Here is a 27824-nt window from a genome sequence, read left to right on the forward strand (position 1 = left end):
GGTGTGATACTGGAATAAACACAGACTCTCAGGCCAATGGGAGAGAACTGAAAACCTAGAGAGCTATAGGCAGCTAGACAGCCAATCTTTGACAAAGAAGGAGAGTATGAATTGGAGAAAGGAAAACCTCCTCAACATATGATGTTGGGAAAAATGGTTGGTCACATGTAAAAAAACAATAACCTCATGGGGTCAGAGAGATAGTACAGTGGGTAGGGCATTTGCCTTCCATGCAGCTGACCTGGGTTTGATACCCAGCACTGTATTTTGTCCCCAGAACCTGCCAGCAGTCATCCCTGAGAACAGAGCTAGTAATAAGTTCAGAGCATCACTGGGCATGGCCCAAATTAAAAAAAAATACACCAAACCCTCAGAACTCTTTGTCACAAAATCAATTCAAAATGCATTAAAGATCTTGATATCAGAACTTAATCCATAAATTATATTGAGGATAACATAGGCAGAACCTTTTCATAACATTGAATCTAGGGGTATATTCAATGATTCAATGTCATTTGGCCAAGCAGACAGAAGCAAAAAAAAAAAAAACCCTAAATCGGACTACATCAAATAAAGAAGATTCTGTGTCACAAAAGAAATGAGGAACAGAGTAAAGACACTCCACAGACTGGGAGAAAATATTTACCCACTGCTGATCTGACAAAGGGTTAATATCCAAGGTATATAAAGCACTGATAAAATTTAACAAGCTAAAGCAATCAGAGGCCAGAGAGACACTACAGCAGCTGGGCTACTTGTCTTGCAAGTGGCTGACCTAAGTTTGATCACAGCACCATATATTATACCCTGAGCATTACCAGGATTGATCCCTGAGCACAGAACCAAGAATAACCAACTAAACACCACTGGGTATGACTGTGAATATCCCCCTCAGCCCCCCCCCAATATATAGCATGAGTAAATCAATAGTAATGAAATGATTCGGTTAAAACACATATATTCAAAAATTATAAATATTCATACTTTTTCAAGACATTTTGAGAGATACTAGATACTATGAATTCCCTCTAAATATGCATGCACCCTCACCAATAGTGTTTATATTATATATAATATATTAGATATATAATATATTATCTCCTATGTATGTAATTTATATTCACCTGATTCTCTACAACCTTGTCTATCAGTGTACCATGGAGGTTTTTCACTTGCGTTAATTTGAGAGCGAAAACTGTTTCCATTTGTATTGTTTCACAACTGATTATAATTGAGGAACACCCGATTCAGAAAATGATATATCAGTGACAAAAATGAGAATTTTATAAATAGCATCTGACTTTAACTCTTCTTTTTCTTGACAGAGGGCTCCCAGAGAATAGGAGAAAATGAATGCCAATGGTCTTCTTACAAAATATGTAGCAATAAACATTTTGAACAAGAGACAGTTTCGTAGATAGGTTTCATTTTTCGAAAAAGGGGAAGAAACTCTATTCTGTGGCTTGATGTGGGGTTGTCAGTTATTGCCTCCCCACTTCCTGGGACTTCCCACTGCTCTTTAGCACAAATCAGACTTGAGCAAAACATCACTTTTTCCATGGACTTCATTATAAAAAGAATGGCAGTGCCATGAGTAGCTGAGTTTCTGGGGCTGATCACCAAAAGGCTTGGGAATATTTCTGAAAGAAGTGCTGACCGCCACACTGAACTCTATATGGTCAACCACTGTGCTTCTACAGGACCAACGGAACACATTGGTTAGTGAAGGTAAGAGCAAAAAAGCCAACGGGCCCCCAAATTGCTAACTTTTGCCCATTCCATTCCTTTTCTCATGTTCTTGGCCTTTTGATATCATTAACTCAGATGGAATCTTAGGACATCTCAAAATCTTTTTGGGGGAGAGTTTAGTAAATGAGAGATGAGTGGGAATTTAAGCAAGTGTCCAGTGACATTGAACAATAAAGGGAAGTTAAGTCAAAGGCTCCCTCTCTTACCTCTCCAGGCTTGCAGTTTTGACATTTCTGAAGTAGTTCTTAATCTAAAAAATTTGAGTGCTCTGATCAAATATTTGTTGTCTAACTTGTTCGGTCTTCATTTGCTCAGTGCTGTGCAATATTAACTTCTGCATTTTCAAAAAGAAGGTCCAAGCACCTAAGCAGAATTTCTTTAGTAACAGAGCAACTCTTGAATTCAGTAACACTGATGTAATTTTGGAGACAAAATCAATCACAAGAAATTCTAGTAGGATTTTATTCTGTCATTCGTTCAGTGAGTTTTTAAAAAGCGTTTAAATGTGTGGCAGGATATGGTTAAATTGAATGTGATCTGCTGCTTTTTAAATTGTCATCTGGGTGACTAGGAAACTACCCTTTAGTGTAAAAGCACACATAGGTAGATTTTGTTTTGTAGAGAAACATCCTTTATAGAGACATGATATTCTCAACTGTTTTCAAAATGTAGCTTTTTAACTTTTAGTTTTTGGTTCACAGAAAGCAGGGTTAAGGGCTACACTTGCCCCTGTGCTCAGAGGCCATGCCTGGTGGTGCTAGGGGGATCAGGTCCTATTACACATAGGTAGGTTTTGTCTGAATTCTTTCTAGATCTGTTTTATCTCTCTTTTACATTGGTATATCTGCCTGTGCTGGAATATTGCCCTGGTTTGTCCCATGGTGTTCATTTTTAGACCTTTCTTCATATTGGCCAATGTAAGACTATTTTGTTTCTGAGTTTCTTATCAAAGTGGAAGGTTTTTGAAATTTTCACTAAAGTTTCACATTAAATAATGGCAAAAATGGGGTGTTACTCAAAATCACTGCTCCATTTATATTATCTTAGAAAAAAGTAATGTTTTAGACCCAATTATTTTTTGACCTCACACCAAAATTGAAACGAGGGCATTGCATATGCAATGCTAATGCTCTACCCCTGAACCGCAACCTTAATTTAAAGGGTTTCTCATTTATCTGTTTTCCTCTGGGTGCATTAGCACCCAGAAATGCTTGGGAGGGTTCTCTTAACTCTTTGTACTTCCTGTGGCACTCAGGGGACTATGTGATGGCAGGAATTGAACCCGGGGCCCAATACGAGCAAGGCAAGTAAGTGATTTATAGCTGAGCCACAAAAATTATGTAACAGAGTCATTTCAAATTACTGAAACATTTCCAGTCACCTATTTTTTTCTTTATTTAGATACATGAGATTGTCTCTCTAGGTTCATAGCAAATAAGAGAGAATGTAAATGTGCCTTTATTAACTAAACATAGCTATTTATTCCTTCCAATGTTGCTTTAAAACATTTTAGATCTAGGGGCTGGAGTCATAGTACAGTAGATAGGGCACTTGCCTTGCATGTAGCAGACAAGGGTTCAATTGTCAGCACTCCATATGGTCCCTCAATCCCTTCCAGGAGTAATTTCTGAGTGCAGTCAGGAGTAACCCCCTTTTTTTGATTTTTGGGTCACACCCACCGATGCACATGGGTTTCTCCTGACTCTGCACTCAGGAATTACTCCTGGCTGTGCTTGAGGGACCATATTGGATGCTGGGAATTGAACCTGGGTTGGCCGAGTGCAAGGCAAACACCCTACCTGCTGTGCTATCACTCCAGCTCCAGGAGTAACCCCTGATCACTGCAGCCCTCAAACCAAAGAAAAAAAATAAAATCCATGTAAAACTTAAGGGCTTGAGAGATAGCACAGTGGGTAGGGTGTTTGCCTTGCATGTGGCAGACCCAGGTTTGATACCTTCCGCCCCTCTCAGAGAGCCCGGCAAGCTACCGAGAGTATCTTGCCTTCACAGCAAAACGTTGCAAGCTACCCTGATGTATTCAATATGCCAAAAGTAGTAACAAGTCTCACAATGGAGATGTTACTGGTGCCCGCTGGAGCAAATCGATGATTTGCTACAGTGCTACAGTGCTACAGTAAAACTTAAGAGAATGGCACAATGGTACCTATATTGTCCCTATGTTGATTAATCCATCATATAATTTTGTTACATTTTTTTCTCACTATATCTATATATACACACAAACATATGTGGGGTTTTCCCCCTGAAACTGATGAAAAGTATACTTTTGCTTTTAGAACACAAATTATTGCCAAATTCTTAAACATGTATCTCCTACGAGTAAAATAGAATTATTCTATATGATGATAATGCTAAGGACACGTAACGTAAATTCAGAACCATTATCTATTGTCTATATTCAAATTTCAGTAATTTTTCACATGTCTTTTAAAGCATTTTTATTAAATTAGAATCCAATTAAGTATCATACATTGTATTTGATATACCAATAATTTAGTAAACAGTAAAGGTAATGATAATACTAATAATTATATAATCAATTAAAATTAACAATTCTAACATCAAGAAATTAAAATTAACAACTATAGCACACCTTCTCTATTTTTCTCTACTTTCTATTTTTTCTTTCTTTTTGGGTCAGATCCAGCTCTGCTCAGGGCTTACTTCTAGCTCTGCACTCAGGGAATATTCCTATGGTGCCTGGGGGAACCATATATCATGGCTGGGATTGACCCCAGGTTGACTGTGTGCGCAAGACAAGTGCCCTATTCACTGTGCTATGGCTCCAGCCCAATTTTTCTTATTTTTATTTATTTATTTATGTTTGTTAGCTGTTTTATATCGTTTGATTTTTTTATAATTTATTTATTTATTGAATCACTGTGGGAAAAGTTACAAAGCTTTCAGGCTTAGGTCTCGGTCATGCAAATATCAAACACATTTTCTTTTACCAATACTTATTTTTCACCACGAAGAACCCCAATAAAGCCCCACTCCTCACCCCTCCCAATGCCTGTGAGGCAGATGAATTCTAGTTAACACTCTATCTACTTTGACTAGATTCATTGTTTCGATAAAAGATGCACCATTATTATTTAGAGTTTACCCCCCAAATCAGACATGCTGAAAAAGCATTGTGAAATGATTTGCTTTCTACAGATGGGTTCAAGAATTAAATGATGTTGCGTGGCTGCAATAGCGGCGGCGCAGTTTCAGATTTCTGCTATTTTACTTATTAACCCTGGAAGTATTTCTACTGAGAGTCAGATAATTAAGAGACTGGTGTCTGTGCTCTGGAGCCATGGCCGTGCTGGAGAGCCGCTCGTGGGGGGCAACTGGTGACCTCGGTAGGGCGTGAAGGATGAGCTGGGAACGCCCCCCTTCCCATGAGGTTTTAGTCGCCCCGTCACCACCGGCTCATACCTGGCTTTCCACAAGGCTCCCAAGTGGCTGCCATCTTTCTTTCCCATTTTTCTTATTTTAAAAACCTCATTTGAGTGCGCTCCTTTAAAGAATACCTGAAAGAATGTCTGTGAAAGCGACCACAAGCTTTAATTTTTCTGTTTGCAAGATGTGAAAACAAACTATGAAGAAAAATCCAAGTTATAATAAAAATACATGGAATGATATTTCGATTCCGTATTTTTCATCTTCTAAATAAGGAAATAAATTCACGTAGAAACATACAACTTTTGGAAAGAATAACTCTTTGTCCTAAGAATTAATTAGAATCGAATGGAAAATTATTTATCTTCTTCTTGTTGTTTATATGAAAAACATAAGCCTTTAAAATTACTTTTAGGTGCCAGAGTGACAGAACAGTGGGTAGGGCACTTGCCTTGAACATAGTAGACCCAGGTTTGATCCTGGGAACCACATATGGTTCCTTGAGCCTGACAGGAGTGATTCTGAGCACAGAACCAGAAATAAGCCCTGAGCACTGCTGGGTGTGGCTCCAAAACAAACAAAATTTTTTGTTACTACTGAAACAACGTGGTGTACAATGCTATTTCACCACAACCACCACCAAAGTGCCACACACCCTCCTGCACTGTTGTCTTTTGATGTCTTTTCAGCCACCCTATTTTTACCCATGTCCACTTCCTACTTGGTAAGTTCAGTTTTCTTGTTCAAGTCTAAGGATTGGTTTTAATTGGTCACTGTCTTTGCATTTCACATGTAAGTGAGGGCATTGGCATTTGTTTTTCTCCCCTGACGTATTCCACTTAATAGGACACTCTCTATTTCCATTCAAGTTGTAACAAAAAACAAGTTTTCATCTTTAGCTAAGTAGTATGCTATTGTGTGTATGTGTGTAAGAATTAGTGATTTCCTTATACAGCGATTTCCTTATCCAGTTATCTGTTATTGGGCACTTGTATTGTTTCCACATTTTGGCTATTGTAAATAGGCTGCAACAAACACAGGTGTGCATATATCTTTTTGAATTACTATTTCTGTGTTCTTGGGGTAGACACCAAGGACTCAAATTTCTAGATCACGTGGGAGTTACATTTTTAATCTTTTTAGAAGTCTCCAAATAATTCTCCATAGAAGCTTAACTAAATTAGATACCTACCAAAAGTAAATAAGGATTCCTTTTTCATCATACGCCCACCAGCAATGGTTTTTTCTACCTTCTTATTTTTATTTATTTTATTAAGTAGGAGTACTACTATTTATTCAGCCATTGATTAAGCTGATTGAATTTTCCTACCTTTTTAAAATATAGCCATTCTCACTAGAGAAATTTAATATATCAATGTCATTTTGATTTGTATTTTCTTCATAATTAGTGATGATGATTACTTTTTTGTAAGGCAGTAGGCCATTTGTATATTTTTTTGTGAAAGTATAAGAAAGGCCTTTTAAATATATGATTATATTTTAGCCAAACAATTACATTTTCAGAAATTAAGGATTACTTCATATTTGCAAGAATTGTAGGTAATTCCAAATTATATGTTTTGCTATAAAAACTGACATTTGAATAAGTGATATACTTCAGAGCATATGTCAATAAATACCACAGAGATCAAATAACAGGAACATTATACAAAGTGTATGAATATATGATGAGATTTTCTAGCTCTAAAGAACTTTCAATCAGAGTAAGGAAATGGTTGAGACTTTTTTAGAGTAAGATCCACCCTAAAGAAACCCCTTGTTTGGGGTAAAGTTATCATTCACTTAAAAAATTAGAGTGCTGTAGATCTTCAAATCATGTCATTTCTTTAAAAAAAAAACAGGTACAATATCAACGAGAAAAATAAATCTTGGTGAACACTGAATGAATTGATATTATTGGAAGGTTTCCTGTCACTATATATTATTTTCCTTAAAATGATAATTTTTAAGCCTCTAGAGATTACTTTAAATGAGGGATTTATAGTAGAGTTTTGGTTATATTATTACTAGATTATAAACAATTATACTAAAGGTTTTCTTTTAAAATTATTTTATAATTGTTCATCCCCCAAATCAGTAAGGACTTAAACACATATAAGGCAATTTGAGTTATATAATGTAAATTATAGGGGGGATAGGTGAAAAGATGAAGTAGACGACTTTGAGAATTTGGGGCTATTACAACATCTTTGAGACAGAGATAGTATGGAAGCTAAGGTGCTTGCCTTGTGTGCAATCACCCCTGGTTTGATCCCTTGGTATTGCATTTATATGGTGCCTCCCCAGGACTCCTCCAGGAGTGATTCCTAGCACAGAACCTGGAAAAAGCCCTGAGCACTACCATGAGTGGTCCAAAACAATAAGAAAGAGCATCAGCAACTTCAGTGCCTGCTTGCTAACAGATGTATCTCTAGATGTACTTTTTTGTAACTGTTAGCTGCACCCATGAAGCAGCAGATAATGTTCTGTCTCTTGATACATGAGGCACATATCCTGGAATAGAGAGGGCAGCACCATCTCCTGGCTCCATTTTTGTGCAGCTTTGAGATCCTTTTTGCTCCCTGTCTCAATCTAGCCTCTCAGATATCCTAACTCACATACACCTAAATTATTCTTCCAGAGATGAGATCTGTTCTGCCACCTTTTTTTCCTTTTTTTGGGTGGGGTCACCCCCGGCAATGCACAGGGGTTACTCCTGGCTCATGCATTCAGGAATTACTCCTGGCGGAGCTCGTCAGGGGACCATATGGGATGCTGGGAATTGAACCCGGGTCGGCCGCATGCAAGGCAAACACCGTACCTGCTGTGCTATCACTCCAGCCCCTGTTCTGCCACCTTATCACCTTTGAAACCCCACTTCCACTTGTCCTTTTTTTTTTTTTTGCTATTGCCTGTTACTCCTTCATTACAAGGATTGTTCCAATGAGATTTATTTTCTGTGTCAGACAGTAGCTGGGTTTTGCGAAAGTGCCACAAACTCTTTTAAGTAGATAGGGGTAGGAGAGGATAACCTAGGATCTTTGTCAAATTTAGGGATAAAGATTCTGTACAGACTGCCAGAGGCTATGAAATGTTGATATATCAGAGGAGAATCAAGATTATGGGAGGTGAAATGGGATGAATAAAGAATCAGGTCTCTGGTAAGGAAATACACACGGATACACACACATCTGGCGTGTGGCTTGGGAGAACTGGGAGTTCTGATGATTAGGGTCATGTAGGGAACAGAGGACACGGGACAGTTCAGATATCACAAAGGCTTGTGTACATGGGCCACATTTCACAAGGACCTAACACATATGGACTTTATCCTGGAGGTGATGTGGAGCTGTCAATATTTAAACTAGGCATTTATAATATTAAATTACTGTGTGGTTGTAAAACTAAGGATAGAATGATAGAGACTCTAACAGTAGAAGTTATTAGACCAAATGTCCAGATGTCTAGATTAAAAGATCATATGATAAATGATTTGTATAGCTCAAAGATAGATGAGCACTGACACACAACTGAGACAAGTGTGTGGTCCTCTGGTTTACCCCTTGGGATGGCTATCTTCCTGGAGTTTTCTTTCTTCTTTCTCCACTACACCTTCCTTTCCTCACTCATTAAGTGCTGCTGCTGTCATTCAGCTGACTCGGGCTGGGGCTGATATCTTTGTTCTGAAAGGACTAAGTCCTGGTTATGACTGTGACATGAACCACTATCAGCTATGCAGTAGCATGATATGCCTTAAGAACAGAACATGAACTTTGGGATTGTAAACTTGAACTTGAATCATGCTGCGAATACTAATACTTGCTTTGTGATCTTGGGAAGGTCATTGCTTCTATCTCAATTTCCATTTTCTTTGGGAAAATCTGGATCGTGATAATATTTAATATGCACTAGGGTTGAAAGAATAGGGGTAATGTATGGAACAAACCTAACACAATTGCACTTATCATTATGACCTATCCAACTTAGGTCAAGGGAAGCAAACCACAACAAGACAACAGGTCGAATTAGCCCCTTGTCCTTTTTTAAATTTTGTAATTAGGAAGTTTTATTGGAACAGAGAAACACACTGATTTGCTGACACATTGTCTAGGACTGCTTACTTGCTGCAATCAGCAAATTGAGCAGTTCTGACAAAAAGTTGTCACAAAAAATACTATTTAGCCATTTCGAGGAAAAGTTTTCTGATGCTTAGCTTAGGTATGTCCCGAATATTACCTCTTAAGAAGGCTTTGTTTTTGTTTTTCTCTTTGAATTTGTTTCATGTTGCTTGGGTTAAAAGTCATCTATATAGCTTTAACAATATTTTTCTGAGAAACTATAATTAAGTACAAATGGAAAAAATTAAGTTGTCGAACCTTCTGAAATCCAAGTAAATAATTAACAAGCTGCCTTACTTTAGCACATATTTCTAACTTGTGAATTGGCACATTGGTTAATTTTGGTATCCTTTTTATGGTAATGATTAATGTAGGCTAAATTTGCCTAGAATATCTCATATGCAAATGCCCTTTCCTTCCCACTTAAACAGTCATAGAGAACTCTAAAAATATTCCACAAGAAGTACATATAACTTCTCTATTATAAGAAACAAAAATTCAAGTGATTAAAATATCTGTGAATAATTAAAATAATTCATTGGGTGAGGCTTTTGTGTCTCAGATGAACTTAAGTTAACATTTGTTTTAAATGAACACTTAATAATACATTTGAAGAAATCAAGATCTGTGTTATAAAAATATCACAGATAGGCACTGAAATCTAGTAAAAATATGCCAACATTTAATAAAATTAAACTCAACAATTTTCTCTATCAGTCTACTTTTACATATTAGATTGTTTTACAGTTTATGTTGTCATAAGATATAGTACTGTTCTCATTCTAGTTTTACATCAAAGGGTCTTTATGAGGATTAAGTCAGTAAATATATGTATTTTTGTTTATAAATTTCACACAGTATTACTTTTTTAGAACCTTTTTTAAAAAGTAACTTTAATGTGCTCTCTGCTGCCCTCTGCTGCTTATATGGAGGAACTAGGTTGAATTCTGAGTTATACACGATTCTCAAAATAATCAAAAAGCCATGAAATAGTAACGTTGAGGAATTACACATAAATATTTTAATTCTATATTATATAGTTACAAATGATAAGTTGAATCTCTAAGAGGTTAAGTAACATGTATACATGGACTCTTCTTACTGGCAGTGTTTGAATACCCAGTGGTTTTGGACATTTAACACCTACATAAAGAACCTAATAGTTTGGACATCTATGTGGAGATCCACCTGTTAGCATAGAAAAAGTACTTAGGATAATATCTGAATTTTAATTTGCACTAGTGTTTTTGTGCCTTTATAGCCTTGTCACTAACAAAACTATAACAACTGCTAGTGACAAGTTCAGAACTAGTATTCTGGCATCTTGCTTAGCAGTTCAAGAATTTTGTCTTGCCTTAGTAAGTCTAAATACATAACTCCATTTTATCCTATAATGTCTATAATGGAGATATCAAAATGTGACCTGTTTAGTCAAAGCATCTGAAGCTGTGGTAGTCTTTACAAAGCTTTAAGCTCCTGTTATTGTTACATCTTCTTGTACCATTCAATGAGGTCTCTTCACAGACATTCTTTGAGCTTTTGGGCTACACCTGGTACTGTGTAAGGGTCATGGTGAGTGGTGCCTGGGGATACATACGTGGTTCCAGAAATCATGGGTTAACCACGTGCAAAGCAAGAGTCTGAACCTATGTACATCTGGTTGCCACACTCCACCCCTGGAAATACTACAAACTCACAGAGCTCCTTTAGGCCCAATATAAACTGCAACTACTTATATTTTGGAAATGAGTTTGGTTTTGAGTTTTGACCTTAAATGACCTTTTAAATGAGCTCCCTGCCCAAATCTGAGGTGAAATCAGCCACTTGCACATAGACCCATGGCATGCCAGAGTCACGCCACACTTAAGAGGAACTAAGCCCATCAGCTTCCTTCCTGACTCTCTCTCCCACTCCACCCATTTTGGTCAATGCAGGTGCCATTGACCAGCGTAGTACCCTCTTCCTTTTGACTTCTCTCTCCTTTACTTCCATGCTCAGCAGTCGTCGTCTCTCCAGTTCATCCCTTCTCTTGACATTCATCTTGACATTCATTAACTATGTTACCTCCCAGAACTTGGCATTGCTTAAGGGGTAACTCAAACGTCCTCTGCCTTGCTTGTGTCTCATGACCTGCCTCACTGCTCCTCACTCCTAGGTGTCTTCTCCTTTAGCCACGAGCATGTCTTTCCCTAAACATTGGATACACTTTCTGTTCTCTATAATTAGAATTATCACCTCTTTTATTTGTTTTTAAATTTTTTTTGCTTTTTTGGGGTCACATTCAGCGGTGTATAGGGGTTACTCCTGGCTCTGCACTCAGGAATTACTTCTGGCAGTGCTCAGGGGATCATATGGGATGCTGGGAATCGAACCCGGGTAGACCGTGTGCAAGGCGAACACCCTACCTGCTGTGCTATTGCTCCAGCCCCTATTTGTTTATTTTTGTGAAGTTTTTCACAATAATGGATTACATTCAATATATCCACACCTTCCCATCACCATTATATTGAATTTCCCACCACCACTCAAACCTGCTGAACAGGCAGATGCTAAATAATTTATTTGTATTGCCTGCTATGAATAACATAGGATGTTGTGCTCCTAGAAATCTAAAATTTTAGATAATTAGGGTCTGGAGAAATCTCTGCAGTGAGATGCTCAGTTCCGAGATTCTTTTGTGTGTCTCTGGATCATGACCATTAATGAGTTTCGTGGGCGTGACATCCAGGGTTACATGTGGGCAGGGAGATGGGAAGGGCCAGCCCATTCCCTATCCCATGAGGCCTGGAGTTTGCTGTCACTAATCCCAAGTTCCTGGGCTTTTCATTGGGTTCTATCACCTCTTTTTATCGCCTGCCTTGAGCTCTACCCATCAGTATGGCAGGGTTCTTATTCTAACCAAATTGAGGCACCAACAAAGGTCTCAGTTGGCGATAAATAGGGAAAAACAACCATTACTGAAAGCTAAACCCTGGCTTATTGTTCTGAAGGGGTGGAGACCATCTGGTGATGGCCATCATGCAGATAAAATGAAAGAAGGTTGCATGAGTGATACTTTAATATAAAACAAAATAGTGGGAGATTGGAAAGATACATGTATGAGGACAAAAAGAGTGGATCTGAAACTCGTGACATTTCAGTAAAGGCTCTTAGTTTATGGAAATTTGGAGGAGTCACATATTATGCGTAGACTGGAATCTGTTATTGGGCCACATGAGAATAACAGGCCTCTGCTTCTGTCCACCTTCTCTCCTCTCAGTAATACATTTTCCCTTTTCCCTTTTCGCGGCCTGATCAAATCCATCTGATTTTCTTTTTTGGGGGGAGGGTCACACCTGGCAATGCACAGGGGTTATTCCTGGCTCATACACTCAGGAATTACTCCTGGTGGTGCTCGGGGGACCATATGGGATGCTGGGAATCGAACCCGGGTCGGCTGTGTGCAAGGCAAACACCCTCTCCGCTGTGTTAGCGCTCCAGCCCTCAAATCCAACTTTTTAAATAGCAAATTCAAGGTTAATCTTTTTTCTTTTGAAACACAGGCCAAAGTATCTGAAATTATAATATTTGATATTAAAATATTGAGGCCTTTCCTTCTCTCTTCCCTACTATTCCTCACTCTCTCTCTTCCCTCCCTTCGTTCCTTCCACATTTTGGGCCACACCAGATTGTCAGGTTGTGCTTAGGGTCTACTGGCTCTGCACTCCGGGATCATTCTGGGCAGGACTCGGGGGACCATACAGGGTGCTGAGGATTAAACCTGTGTCAGCTATGTGCAAGGCGAGCACGCCACCCATTGTACTATTGCTCTAGTCCATTGCTTTTATATTTGTTATTGTTTTGGGGCCGCATCTAGAGGTGCTCGGGGCTTCCTCCTTGTTCTGTGCTTAGGGATCACTCTTGGTGGGCTTGGGGGACCATAAGGGGTAACGGGGACAACAACTCGGTTAGATGTATGCAAGGCAAAAGCCCTACATGCTTTACTGTCTCACATGCCCCAACCCTTGCCTTTCATTTTAAAATGTGAAACTCACATTTCATAGGTTGACAAGAAAGGTCAAATAGGTCTTAACACAAGATTTGCAGTGCAAACATTTTGGATTAGAAAATGTTTTCTAACTTGCAGAAACAGCTCATGAAGATGGTCTCCATTTTAGATATTGAATAAGATCTTGAGAACGTCCTTCTTTAGGACTAGGACATAGTACGAAGGTTAAGTTAAGGCACAGGCTGTGCCTGATGCTCTCTGATCTCTGGCACCACACAGCATCAAGCATTGCCAGTGGTGGCCCTGGAGATCCTGAGCACTGCTGGGGTGGCCCTGATTGTCCCTGACACTTTCAGGCCCCAAACAGCATAGCATCCACAGTATCACAGAAACCTAATAGTCCTGGGGGAGGATGGGTCCTGTGATTACCACTTGGGAGTTCCCCCACCAAATTTGTTTTTAAGACAAGCAAATATAACTTCAGTGCTAGTGATACATTTCTCTGTGTCTTCCAACTACTGAGTCTGTTCTCCGCTGTTTATATGTTTGCTTTTGTTTGCACAAAAATTAAGGGTATTTGGGAGTGCTTGTTCTATAACGAATACTGAATGCACATTTTTGCATAAAGATCTTCCTGCTGCAACATTTTTCCTTTTATTCACAGGATAAAGGAGCGTACTCTGACTTCCAAAGAAGATTTGACTATCTCTGAGGCCACAGTACTAAGCTGGGTCAATTCTCCCTTTCTTCTTCACCATTTAAACATTCCAGAATAGGTAGTATCTGTAACCACACCATCAGGGGCACAGAAAGCGCCACCTTCATTTCTTTCCCCTCTTGCTGACATTATAAAAATATCTACTTGACTTTTTATTTAACTTTAAAAAATAATCAAAGTTATATATGCACAGACGTTATCACTGTCATTCTGAGAGGTTTGTTGTGACAAATAGGAGACCCACTTGAGAGAGATCTCCACGGGCTGAGTTCATGCTTGCATGGTCCCCAGCATTGCCAGGAGAATCCCAAGGCAGAGCTAAAAGTAGCCCCAGAGAACTGCTGAGTATCACCCCCAACCAAACAAACACTGTCCTCCCGTTGTTCATCGATTTGCTCAAGTGGGCCTAGTAACGTCTCCATTTTGAGATTTGTTGTTACTGTGTTTGGCATATTGGAGATACTCTCGGTAGCTTGCCGGGCTCTCCAAGAGGGGCAGAGGAATCGAACCCAGCTCGGCCGGGCTGGCTGCGTGCAAGGTAAATGCTCTACTGCTAAGTCCCTATTCTCCTTTTCTAGAAACAACTCCTTTTAATCTCCTGTTACAAGTGATTTGGGATTAACCCCCATTTCTATAGGTAACATGCCTGTGTTGTGACTTTTGGCTTCTCAGATTAGGAAATTGTTTATTAACTGATAGTAGGAAAATGAGGATTTATTTCTCCTTTTTCCTCTCTTGCTTTCACCAAGTATAAACCCAATTGCCCTGTTTCGGTTTGGACACAGATAAATTAAATACTAAGCCAAATTTTATTGCTATTATATCACAATACATGGTAAAATACAACTTGTTTTGGTTAGGGAGCTTCACTTAGAAGTGCTCAGGGCTTACTCCTGGAAAAGTTTTGGGATTATAGGGGGTGCCAGGGATGGAACCTAGATTGGTCAAATGCAAGGCAAGCACCTTGCCCGTTGTACTATCTCTCCAGCCCCATGGTTCTATTTTCAATGTGTTTAGCTCAGTGTTCACCACTTTAGATATTAGTATGACTAGAAAAAGCTATTTATGACTGAGTCATGTAGCAAGTCAGTTTCTTTGTTGCACACCTTTATCTTAAATTATAAAATGGAGTTGTCTCCATTATGGTACAAAATGTGGACAGTTTAGTTAAGTTAACATTTCAGTTACCACCCACATTTCCGGTGCTTGATCGTCACATGTGGCTATGGATTGTCATAGTGCAAGCACCAAGAGGGAACATTTCCATCACCACAGAAAATTCTATTGAACAGCACTTTCATTACTTCAGAGACAACCCAAGAGACCACACTATTAAAATCAAAACAGCCTTAAAATTTTCCTTGAACCATTTACACAGGCATTCTAGACTTCCCCAAATAGAAACAAAAAAAAGGAAGTTCTAGATAATTTCTATTTCAAAACAGTGAAATGAAGCATCTCAGTTAAGACTCCTGACAGCTTCTTTTCAGTAACAAACATCTGAATGTTTTGTTTTGCTTTAGGGCCGCATCTGGAAGTACTCAGGGGTTTAATACTCGGGGATCAGTGCCATTGGTGCTTGGTATTGAACCTGTGTCTTTCACATGCAAAGAATGTGCTCCCTCAGTCCTTTGAGTTTTCTCTTCAGTCCAAAACATCAAAAAGTTGATGCCATTGGTTCACTGTTTTTTGATACTCACTCTTCAATACCATTTGAAAAGAATATGGAAATGAGTCAGTTAGTGTGATAAAATTATAAACTTGTTGTGACAGTGATCATGCAGTGAACTTTATAATTAGCTGTTCAGTATTTTTGAAAAGTTTACATTGGTACCTTTACTATTTTCCATGTCTATATTGCTTTTTATATTAGTAATGTGGTATTTTAAATTAATTTAAAATTTCCAGTTCATTAGCCATATCTCAATTGCTTCATCATTGCATGTAACAGTTAACATTTTTGGACTGATTTTATTTTAATCTTTTTCTTTTCCTTTTAATTGTTTAATGTCTGACTTTTGGGCCTAAGTGCCCATGGGGGAACACACGGTTTTAGTTGTGGTACTTGCACACTTGCTTGTGAAGTGCTAGAGATTGAAATGCTAGATATTTTGTTGGCGTTTGAAATGATGCTGGGAACTGAACTTTCCACCTCACTCCTACAACAACACTCACAACAAGTGAGCTTTCTCTGGGCTTCTTTGGTTAGTTAATATTTTGGACATTTCTGCTCTAGGTTATTCCAAAATTCCAGAAAGTTCCACTGAACAGTCATGGTGTAGATTTTCCCCACTTGTTTACCTATTCTGAATTCACTTTGAAAGTACATTCTATCTATCTCTTTATTATGGGAAGGCTTATTAAGTTTACTTCAATTACATCTCTACTTCCAGAAGCATTCTGATCTACTGCAATTAGCCACATTACCTTTTGAGTCTGTTACACAGCTTTTATTACTTTGATCATGGGTAGAACTCTCTCTCTGATATATCTAGACCTACAAGAAAAAATGAGGAATCCCAATCTGAAGCTCTTCCTTCTTTTTTCCCTAGTCTTGGACAGCCCCCTCATGCCACCAGTATATTCTGTCTCTGTCCCAAGCCCTATCAAAGCATCCCTTCATCACCCAATGGGCCTATGTGAATGTGAATATCTTGTCCTTATGATAGTTCTTGGTGTGATAGCTTTGGAGAAAAGTCACAAATCTCTGAGACTGTGTCTGGGGCAGTTTCAGCACTGAATGCTGAGGTTCTGAGTACCAGGAGTCTGGTCTATAGGTTGGCAGTGTTGATACCAAGGGTTCATCAATACTTTTCTCTAGGACTTCTCACCTAATGGGAACAATTTAAGTTTTATTTTTGTCTTTTTGGGTCACACCAGTGATACTTCTGGCTCTGCTCCAGGAATTACTCCTGGTAGTGCTTAGGGGATCATATGAATGCTAGGGATCGAATGTGGGTTAGCCACGTTCAAGACAAATGCCCTACCATCTGTACTATAGCTCCAGCCCCGTTATTGGAACAATTTAAGCAGGTCAGAATGGAGCACTTTATAGGACAGCGCTTTAAGAGCAGAGACTTAGGGAAAGCTATGTGGAAGGGCTTTATTGTCTCTTATTTCCTGTTCTCAGTATTAGTTTTTCTTTATTTTTTGGCAAGTTGGGCCATACCCAGTGGTTCTTAGGACTTATTCCTGTATCTGCCCTTAGGGATCGCTCCTTCTGGGATTGGGAGACTGATCAGATGAAGGGTTGGGGATTGAACCTGGGTTGGCTGCATGCAAGGCTGCCAGCTACACTATTGCTCTGGCCCTGTTGTTTCCTATTTATTTATTTTCTTACTCCTTTCAGTGGAGCATATCTTCCACTGACTTCTCAAGAATGATACCTGAGAGTAGAGTTCTTTGAGAGCTGTGACCAAAATTTACTGCACTTCTATTCTCATATGTGATTGATATGTTATTAAATTATAGGCTCAAAATAATTTGAAGAATTAAAAAAATTAGACATTGCAATGAGTCTGTAAAGTTGACAGGTGGGGGTAGAAATCGGGATTGGGATGGGGAGGGAATCCGGGAACTCTGGTGGAAGGAATTTGACATTGGTGGATGGCTTGATGTTGGATTAATGTATGCCTAAAGTGCAACTATCAGTAACTTTGTAAATCATGGCTCATTAACTTTGTCAATCATGGCTCTTCAATAAAAATGAAAAAGAATTTGAAATTGTCATATATCTTCTTATTTCTTGTGCTAATATCAAGAAGTTCAAAGATTCTGGTTCTTGATCTTTTTTTTTCTTTTCTCTCTGGAAATTGAGATTTTTTTTCTGTCTTGAAATTGAGTTTTCCCTCCTCTTTGTCTCAGGTAGGAGCTGAGAGGTTGTAGGTCTATGTTTACTTTCCTTAGGAACTTATGTCCATCTGTTCTGGCAGATAGCCTAAAATTGTTTCTACACTAAATATGATGCCAGAAATTTGGCATTTGGATGAATGCAACACAAGCACCTTACCTCCAGTAACATATCCTTGGCCCATTTAGGGAAATGGAAGACTTCTATTTTGTCTTTCCTCTTTTGGAAGCTTCAATTCTTTTCGAGGGATGGGGATTTGAGCAACAACTGGCATTGGTCAGAGCTTACTCCTGGCTCTGTGGGTCACTTGAGGGGAACAAATGAGGTGCTGGGGATTGATTGAGCCAGGGGCAGTCACATACAAGGCAAGCACCTAACCTACTGTACTATCTTAAAGAGATCCTTGAACCTTCATTTCTTAAAGCAGATCTTCTGGACTACTACACTAATTTAATTTTTTCTATTATTTTATTTTATTTTTTCATATTTTGTAACTTTATTATTATTTTTTGATTATTTATTTATTGAATCACTGTGGGAAAATTTACAAAGCTTTCAGGTTTAGGTCTCAGTCATGCAAATATCAAACACATTTCCCTTTACCAATATTTATTTTTTACCACGAAGAACCCCAATAGAACCCCACCCCCCACCCCTCCCAATGCCTGCGAGGCAGATGAATTCTAGTTAACACTCTATCTGCTTTGATTAGATTCATTGTTTCAATAAAAGATGCACCACTATTATTTAGAGTTTACCCCCCTCCATATGAGACATGATGAAAAAGCATTGTGAAATGATTTGCTTTCTACAGCTGGGTTCAAGAATTAAATGTTGGTTTTAGATTTCTGCTATTTTACTTATTAACCCTGGAAGTATTTCTACTGAAAGTCAGATAATTAAGAGATTGGTTTCTGTGCTCTGGAGTCGTGGCCGTGCCGGAGAGCCGCTTGTGGGGGGCAACTGGTGACCTCGGTAGGGCGTGAAGGATGGACCGGAACGCCCCCCTTCCCATGAGGTTTTAGTCGCCCCCACACCCCCGGCTCATACCTGCTCTCCACAAGGCTCCCATGCAGCCGCCATCTTTCTTTCCAGAGAGGAGAGGGCGAATGGGGTAACACCCTTTCCCCTCTGGGCTGACATGATGGCCTGGATTAACGCAAAGTCCGTTCACTTTTCTGCTCCAAGCTGCTGGGTTCTGCATTAAGTCCTTGTGCTTCTGGGGCCATGGCCGTGCTGGGGAGCTGCTCGTGGGGGGCAACTGGTGACCTCGGTAGGGCGTGAAGGACGGACCAGAACGCCCCCCCTTCCCATGAGGTTTTAGTTGCCCCCACATCCCTGGCTCATACCTGCTGCCCACATGGCTCCCATGCGGCCGACATCTTTCTTTCCAGAGGGAGGAGGGCGGAAGGGAGCAACACCCTTTCCCCTCCGGGCAGACATGATTGCCTGGATTAACGCATAGTCTGTTCACTTTTCTGTTCCAAGCTTAACTCTGATTTTCAGGGAGAAATGTTGGGGGATTTACTTCCCATTGATCACTTTGTATATACGGAGATGTCGCGTGGTCGCGTAAGCAGCCGCACGGTTTGGAGGAAAAGTCCTAGTTCCCACATACTCGAGCTATGCTTGTAGAGGCTTCTGGTCACCGGGGTTCCATCTGGGTTAGGCGGGATGCGGCACCTACCCCATCTGGGACTTCCCGGTGGTCTCGGCTCTTTTTGGAACCTGGTGTCTTCTCTGGGAGCTGTGGAGCCAGCCCTCCACGTGGCCCTTCTTCTCTGCGGCTGTGTGCTGTAAAGATGGTGCTGGGGGGCGGGCCGTGGGCATGACTTCTGGAGTCAGAGGTTACCTGGGAGCTTGGATGGTCCCGGCAGTTTGGAGGAAAAGTCCTAGTTCCCGCATACTCGAGCTATGCTTGTAGAGGCTTCTGGTCACCGGGGTTCCATCTGGGGGAGGCGTTTTCTATTATTTTAGATCTTGGATTTTTATTCTATTTTCAAAATGGGAGTTTGCCTCAACTATGCCTTCCAATTCTTCTACTAAGTTATATTTTTTCTATTACTATTATTTTCTAATATTTTCATGCTTTAAAAGTTACAACAACAGTGGGTATGGCATTTGCCTTGCACCTGGCCGACCTGGGTTCGATTCCTCAGTCCCTCTCAGAGAGCCCGACAAGCTACCGAGAATATCCTGCCCGCATGTCAGAACTTGGCAAGCTCCTTGTGGCGTATTCGATATGCCAAAAACAGTAACAATAAGTCTCACAATGGAGACGTTACTGGTGCCCCCCTCTAGCAAATCGATGAACAACGGCAGGACAGTGCTACAGTGCTATTCTTCATTCAAGATTGTAATATTATCCTTGTATATTTGAGAATATTTATGGTATCTCACCTAATCCTTTAAGTTTATTTTCTTTCTTTTTTAATTAGTGAAACACCATGAGGTATAATTGTAGACTTACAAACTTTCGTGCTTGGGTTTCAGTTATACAATGATCGAGTACCATCCCTCCACCAGTGCCCATTCTCCACCACCAATGATCCCAGTAGCCCTCCCCCCAACCTATTCCCCCACCCCGCCCCACCTCTGTGGCAGGGCATTCCCTTTTGCTCTCTTCCCTTTAGGTGTTGTGGTTTGCATTCGAGGCATTGAGTGGCTATCGTGTTCGGTGCATAGTCTACTTTCAGCACGCATCTCGCATCCTGAGCGAGTCCTCCAAACATTTTTTACTTGGTGTTTCCTTCTCTATCTGAGCTGCCCACTCCCCCAGCATGTGCTGCCAGCTTCCAAGCCTTGGAGCAGACCTCCTGGTACTTATCTCAACTATTCTTGGGAAAGTTCATGTTCTTGTAGCAGCTGTTTTGGTCTCATTTACCAACACTTTCCTCAGGAATTTCAAAAGTCTACTCATATTTAAGAACTGTTATTCCAAAAATCTTAGTATGTTCATATCTATTGTGAACTTGAATCAAGAGAGATATATCACTGCCATTTTATTTGGGGAATCTTTGGTGCAAATTTTTATTCTGAGACTAGTGGGGTTCTCTAGAAAATTCTTCCTAATATCCTTATAGGAAGCTGGATTTTCCTGCTGGTATTCTAGGGCTGACTAAGGGGAGAGGTCATAGATCTTAGCACCCAACATGTATGTTTATTCAAACTATTACTGTTCAGTAATTCTACCATCTGTAGGTATCCCATAATCTAGAGAATCTATATCTTATTTTTAGAGAATAAATCTCAAGTTCTCCTTCGGGGCCAAAGACAGACTTCCTGCATGGAATGAGGGAGAAGAACTGGGCTTCTAACTGCTGTTCAAAAATTTTTCTTTATTTCTTTCTTTAATTGAATCACTAGAAGTTACAAAGTTACAAAGATATTTATGATTGTGTTTCAGTTGTCTATTGTTCCAATATCAACACCTTCACCAGTGCCCAGTACCCTTTATCAATGTCACCAGTTTCCCTCTCCCTGCCAGCCTGTCTCTGTGAAGGCACTTCCCCCCCTCCCCCACTGTCCTGGTGTTTCCTTCCCTAACTTATCCCCCCACCCCAATTACAAGTTTCCTACTGAAGACCAGTTCTATTCTTCATTTTTATTGCCAATGGGAATTTGATATTCTCCTGAGAGGTTTCTTTATATTCTACATATTGAAGAACTTTCTGAGTCCATTCCTCTCCTCTGGCCAACTTCACTCAACATGATACTCTCCAGCTCCATCCACATTGCAGAAGATTGCATGAATTTTATTTTTGTTCTTACGGCTGCATAGTATTCCGTTGTGTATATATGTACAATAGTTTCTTTATCCAGTCATCTTTAAGCCATTGTTCTTACTCTAGATATAATCCCCTCCTTTGTTTTTGCTTTTTGGGTCACACCCGGTGATGCACAGGGGTTACTGCTGGCTTTGCTCTCAAGAATTATTCCTGGCGGTGCTTAGGGGACCATATGGGATGCTCGGAATTGAACCTAGGTCGGCCGCATGCAAGGCAAACGCCCTACCCGCTGTACTATTACTCCAGCCCCTATAATCCCCTTTAAACTTACTCCCAAAGAATGGGTGAAGCCACCCATTCCTAAACATTTAGAGGAATTTATTTACTTTGGGTGGTGTATCATAACTAGTGGTTCTCATGTCTTACTCCTGTCTCTGTGCTCAGGGTTCAGTCCTTTCTTTGCTCAGGGGACCATATGCAATGCCAGGGATTTGAGCAGAGATTGCCTGCATGCAAGGCAAGCACCTTTTCCTGTACTATGCCCCTGGGCCATTGAGGAATAGTTAAATCTTGGGAAGACTCTGATTTCTCAGGTCTTGGAAGTCATTAATCCTTGGTCTCCTGCTTTTTCACCTTCAGATATTACTGCTTTTCTATTGTGTCTTTGACTATATGACTATATCATCTTAAAATATCACTTACTGCCTTGCTGTGTCTGGGAGATAGTACAGCAACTATGGCACATGCTAGCATGCATCTGATCACTGGTCCAGCACCAGCACCACGTAGTCTCCCAAGCATCACCAGGTGCACCCTTAGAGAGCCATGGGAGTGGCCCAGGTATCCCTAGCACTTCAGCATGAAGCAGTCTCACATCCGCAGGTCCTTCACTGAGGATTAGGGATAAAAGAACTGCTCGTTTCCTGGAAAACTTTGCTTTTCTCCATCTCAATTTGACTGTAATCATACTCAACTGAGTAATCACTGTTGATCAGCATTTCTTTAATCATTCCAGGGGACCCTCCGCTTCACCCAACAGGGGTGCCTATACGTTGAAGCTTTTCTGAGTGTAGGTCAGCTGGGGAGGTGGGCTAGGAGTGTCTTTGGTTGTCGTCCAACACAGTGACATCTATAGCAACTTTCCCCTCAGCGCCTTTGATAATAAACTTGAAATATTGCATCTGAAGTCCTCCATCTCGAGTATAGGTATTGTCCAGGGATTTGGCTTTAGTCTGGGCAGCATGTTCATATGCAAGAAAACTTGAGGCAGTGTCAGGCTGATGCAACCAAGCAATCTACACAGCTGGCATGATTTCTGCCCCCACCCAAGGCCAGGCAAGAGAGACTTTTGCAATACTTTTTGCTTCCTGAGAATCTTCCTGGGAGGTGGGACAAAACATCTATCATTAACCCTCCAAACCTATCTGGAATCATATGGTCTTCATGCAAAAAATCTGTCCACAGAGTTTATTATTGATAAATTTTATGCCCCATATTTTCCTAGATTATGAGGTTTACAAACACAGGGCATAATATATATATATATCAAACATCATTTCTGTAAAAACTGTTATTTATACCAAGAATTTCCAAAGCCTATTGAGAAACTCAAAAGCCTGTAATTTTATTTTTTATTTATTTATTTATTTATTTATTTTTATCATTTTTTTTATTAGTGAAACACCATGAAGTACACTTATAGACTTATAAATTTTTGTGCTTGGGTTTCAGTTATACAATGATCAAGTACCCATCCCTCCACCAGTGCCCATCCTCCCCCACCACGGGTCCTAGCATCCCTCCCACCCCCCATCCTCCCCCCCCCCCCCCCCCCCCCGTCCCACCCTGCCGCTGTGGCAGGGCATTCCTCCCTGTTCTCTCTCTCTTCTTTTGGGTACTGTGTTTTGCCAGAGAGGCATTGAGTGGCAGTCATGTTTGGTCTATAGACCACTTTTAGCATGTCTCTCCCACCCTGGGAGGGTCTTCACAACACCCTTTATTTGGTGCTCTCTTCTCTATCTGAGCTTCCTTCTCACCTAGCACATGTGGCTGGCCTTCAAGTCATGGAGCAAAATTCCTGGTACTAATCTGAGCCCTTCCTGGGTGTTAGTCTCCCGTTTTGTTGCTTTATGTTCCCCAGATGAATGCAATCTTTCTGTGTCTATCCCGCTCTTTCTGACTCATTTCGCTTAACATGATACTTTCCATGTAGTACCACTTGTATGTAAATTTCATAACTTCATCTTTTCTAACAGCTACATAGTACTCCATTGTGTAAATGTACCAAAGCTTCTTTAACCAGTCATCTGTTCTCAGGCACTCAGGTTTTTTCCAGATTTTGGCTATTGTAAAGAGTGCTGCAATGAACAAACACTTGCAGATGTCACTTCGACTATACATTTTTGCCTCTCTGGGATATATTCCCAGGAGTGCTATAAAAAGCCTGTAATTTTAGTCTGGTTCCCTCCCATGATATTCTTTCTCCCTCCTTCCCTTCCTCCCTCCCTCCTTCCCTCCCTCCCTCCCTCCCTCCCTCCATCCTTCCCTCCTTTCCTTTCTTCCTCCCTCCCTCCCTCCCTTCCTTCCTTCCTTCCTTCCTTCCTTCCTTCCTTCCTTCCTTCCTTCCTTCCTCTCTCCTTCCTTTCTTCTTTTTATTTCTTTCTTTCCATTTTTGGTGGGAGGATATCTCCAAAGCAATTCTCAGGAGGTTCAGGGGGCCCTCCTGGGATTCTTGATGGTTCAGTGGGAAGGCCTGAGGATGCACTGGTGCTTAGGTCTTGCCCTGCTTGGGGAACACATGATGTTGTGCTGAAATTTGGGCAAGCCACATGCAAAGCATGCTTCTTCACCCCTACACTATCTCTCAGACTCCACAATGTAATCCAAAGCCATCAAGGTGGAATGGCCCTGATATAGTCTGAGTAGTAGGGTTGTGAAGTTACTGTATCACTACTAAGCCTTTATAATAAAATTCTTTTTTTTGTTTTAGGGCCACTCTTGGCGGTGCCTAGGGCTTATCCCTGGCTCTATGCTCAGGGGTCATTTCTGGCGGTGCTTGGGGGACCATATAGGCTGCTGGGGATCAAATCCAGGTCAGTTGTGTGCAAGGCAAATGCCTCAACCCCTGTACCATCTCACCCAAACTTCTACTTATTTTTTCAAGTTTTGGAGATTATACTTTTCACCTACCTGCTCATATTGTTGAGGATAGAATTACACTAAGGTAACTTTTCCCAATTACAGCATTAACTTTTTTTCCAGAAACATGATTTGCTTGATCTTTAGAAATGTGATTTGCTTTCCAGAATTGCTTCATGGCTTTAGGGAAGATCTTAAAAATTTGTATTTTTATGGTACCTAGTGCCTGGAATGGAATAGACATTGAAATAGTTGAAATAATCTGGAGAATGGAATTGATTATATTACATTTATAATAGTATTACTATGCAATTTAAATGCACTGGGGAATAGTTACACGAATAGAAGGTGATGCTGATATTTTTATGAAGGGACTGTACAAAAAGTTCAAATCTTTCTGTCTTGACTTCAGTTTCAGGCTTACATTGACCAGTTTATTTGTACAGTCTGGTCCTGGGGGCCAAAGAACTACATCTTTCCTTGCTATTGACTGTTGCTTCAGACAGGGGAGGTCCTTTTTTTAGAAAATGCAGCTGCTGGTTTCTAGTCTATTCTAGACACTTTAAACTCCAGTGACAAATGCTGAGTGTGGGGAGCAGAGGCAGGTGGAGAAAAAGGCCTTGGTCAGGAAAGCTGCTTGGAAACCAGGAGTAAACATCAGTGGGGCAGTTTATAATCCTTCATGGTCAGTTGGATGTGAATTAATTTCATACCATGATACTGCTGTCAACTGTTTGATACAAGTTAACAAATTTAGAGTCTCTGGAAAGGCAAACAATGGTGCTAGTTGCTCCTTATAGTAAAATACAAAGGCGACGAAACATACAGCTCTACTTTTCAGTAGATTTTGCAACATATTTCCTCTGATAACCCACTCAATATGTCACTTCCTCAATCTGCACTTTCTCTATCAATCTGTATTTCTTCTAGGATGCAACACAAATATGACTGCTTGACTTCTAAAGCGCTGCATGATCCACAGCTAGGCAATTTCTCTGTCTCCTTCTGCTCAGATTCTTGATATATGGTAAACAGGCCATGGCATCATATTCTATTCTAATTTTGTGCTGATGACTGCAGCTTCCTTTTAGTCTTCATGCCTTAGCTGACATGTCATCACCTACTATGTGACATCTCCTGTGACCTCTGTCCCTGTATCTCGGGCTGGGTTAGGGGCTCCTCCTCTATACTTCCTTTGGGTATTATTAACATGCAACCAAATGCAATGATATAAAGTTGTCACTGCCTGTACCCACTTACTTTAGTGTAAACAATTTAAAAAAATTTTGGGTCACACCCGGCAATACACAGGGGTTACTTCTGACTCATGCACTCAGAAATTAGTCCTGGTGGTGCTCAGGGGACCATATGGGATGCTGGGAATCGAACCTGGGTTGGTTGCATGCAAAGCAAACACCCTTCCCGCTGTGCCATCGCTCAAGCCCCTAGTGTAAACTTCTTGAAGGATGGAACTATATTCTGTTCATCTTGGTATATTTATCACCTTACATAGTTCTGGTTCACTGAAGGTACAGAATTAATAATGTCTTGTTGAATGAATGCAGTAATTTCATTTATTGTCTTCTACTTTGGGGGGCTTTGTTTGGGGCCACACTCAGTGGTGCTCAGGGCTTACTCCTGGCTCTACGTTCAGTGACCCCTCCTGGTTGTGCTCAGGAAAACATATAGGGTGCTGGGGATTGAACCAGTGTTGGCTGGATAGAAGGCAAGCACCTTACTCACTGTACTATCTCTCTGGCCCTGTCCTTTTTTAAAATTTTATAATATCAACTGCCAGTTTTGAAACTCACAGTCTGTGCTTTCCCCCATGGTAATTTATTCACTCTTTTTCCAGAATGCTGTCAGAAGGATATCTCAGTGGACTTGCCTACTGGAACGATATTCACTGGAGTTGTGCACCTTATAACAAGCAGGTGGTTGAGGAAAACGAGGCAGAGACAAACTCTGCAGCTGCTCTCTCCTACTCCTCTGTGGATAACACGCAGGTCAGGAGTCTCTATGTAGGCTGCAAATCCTCTAACAACTTTGTTTCTTCAGTGCATTCAAGAGAGAGCCAACACAGTAGAAATCAGAGCTTCTCAGTGCTGCAGACATACTCAAATCCTGTGTTTGAGAGCCCAAGCTTGGCTGCCGATGAAACATGCAGAGACCTCAGCAGAGAGACTTACTTGGTTCCACCTTCCTGCAAAAGTATTTGCAAGAATTACAATGACTTACATATTGCAGGGGGCCAGGTCATGGCCATTAATTCTGTGGTAACAGATTTTCCTTCTGAGAGCAGTTTTGAATATGGCCCCTTGCTAAAATCATCTGAGATTCCTTTACCCATGGAGGATTTCATTTCCACTCAGCCTAGTGACTTTCCCCCCAAACCGATCAAGCAGTATTCATCTTACTGGAAGATAACCAGCATCAAAGAGAAAAACAGCCTGCAAATGCAGAAGCCTATCTCTAACGCAATGCTGAATGAGTACCTGGAGCAGAAGGTGGTAGAGTTATATAAGCAGTACATTATGGATACTGCATTTAATGACAGTTCTCCAACCCAAATTCTGGCATCTGAACTCATCATGACAAGTGTGGACCAAATTAGCCTTCAAGTGTCTCGAGAGAAGAATTTGGAGACATCCAAGGCTAAGGATATAGTCATTAACCGCCTCTTACAGTTGGTGTCTACAGAAATCAGTACTCCTAGCCTCCATATTTCTCAGTATAGCAATGTGAATCCATAGAGAGGATACTTCCATTCCTCTTTCTCAACTACTCTAACCTAGAGCAACACTTTATTCATTTCTTCTGAGAAAGTGCCAGAAGGTATATTAGAGTAATCATGAGAAGTAAAGGTGGACTGGAAGTCAGATGTAACTAAGAGGCAATCGCTTAATATTGCCTATGATGAAGGAATGTGGGAAGAGGAGTCATAGAAAATTATTTCAAAGAGAGGGTAGTAAAATAACTGAAAATGATTAAAAGAAATGGCATGACTCGTTTAAAATAAGAAATTTAAAGAGACATCGAGAAAAAGAAGTCAAATGTGAAAGCACACCAAAGCAAACACCAAAAAAAAATCAAAATTTGAGGATAACGGGTTAATAATGTTTCTTAT

General features: G+C 40.4%; 1 protein-coding gene across 1 annotated transcript; it reads left to right on the plus strand.

Annotated features, from left to right (window-relative positions):
• Nucleotides 1-1630: 1630 nt before the first annotated feature.
• Nucleotides 1631-27824, plus strand: TASL (TLR adaptor interacting with endolysosomal SLC15A4). Its single transcript, XM_056131321.1, has 2 exons — nucleotides 1631-1728; nucleotides 26553-27824. The coding sequence occupies exon 2, from the start codon at nucleotides 26554-26556 to the stop codon at nucleotides 27448-27450; it is 897 nt and encodes a 298-aa protein (XP_055987296.1). The 5' UTR covers nucleotides 1631-1728; nucleotide 26553; the 3' UTR covers nucleotides 27451-27824.

This window comes from Sorex fumeus, unplaced genomic scaffold, assembly GCF_029834395.1.
Source record: "Sorex fumeus unplaced genomic scaffold, SorFum_2.1 ptg000086l, whole genome shotgun sequence".
Lineage (NCBI taxonomy): Eukaryota > Metazoa > Chordata > Mammalia > Eulipotyphla > Soricidae > Sorex > Sorex fumeus.

Bases quoted from the DNA above. Each gene is read 5' to 3' on its own strand.
- TASL (XM_056131321.1), top strand. From the start codon at position 26,554: ATGCTGTCAGAAGGATATCTCAGTGGACTTGCCTACTGGAACGATATT.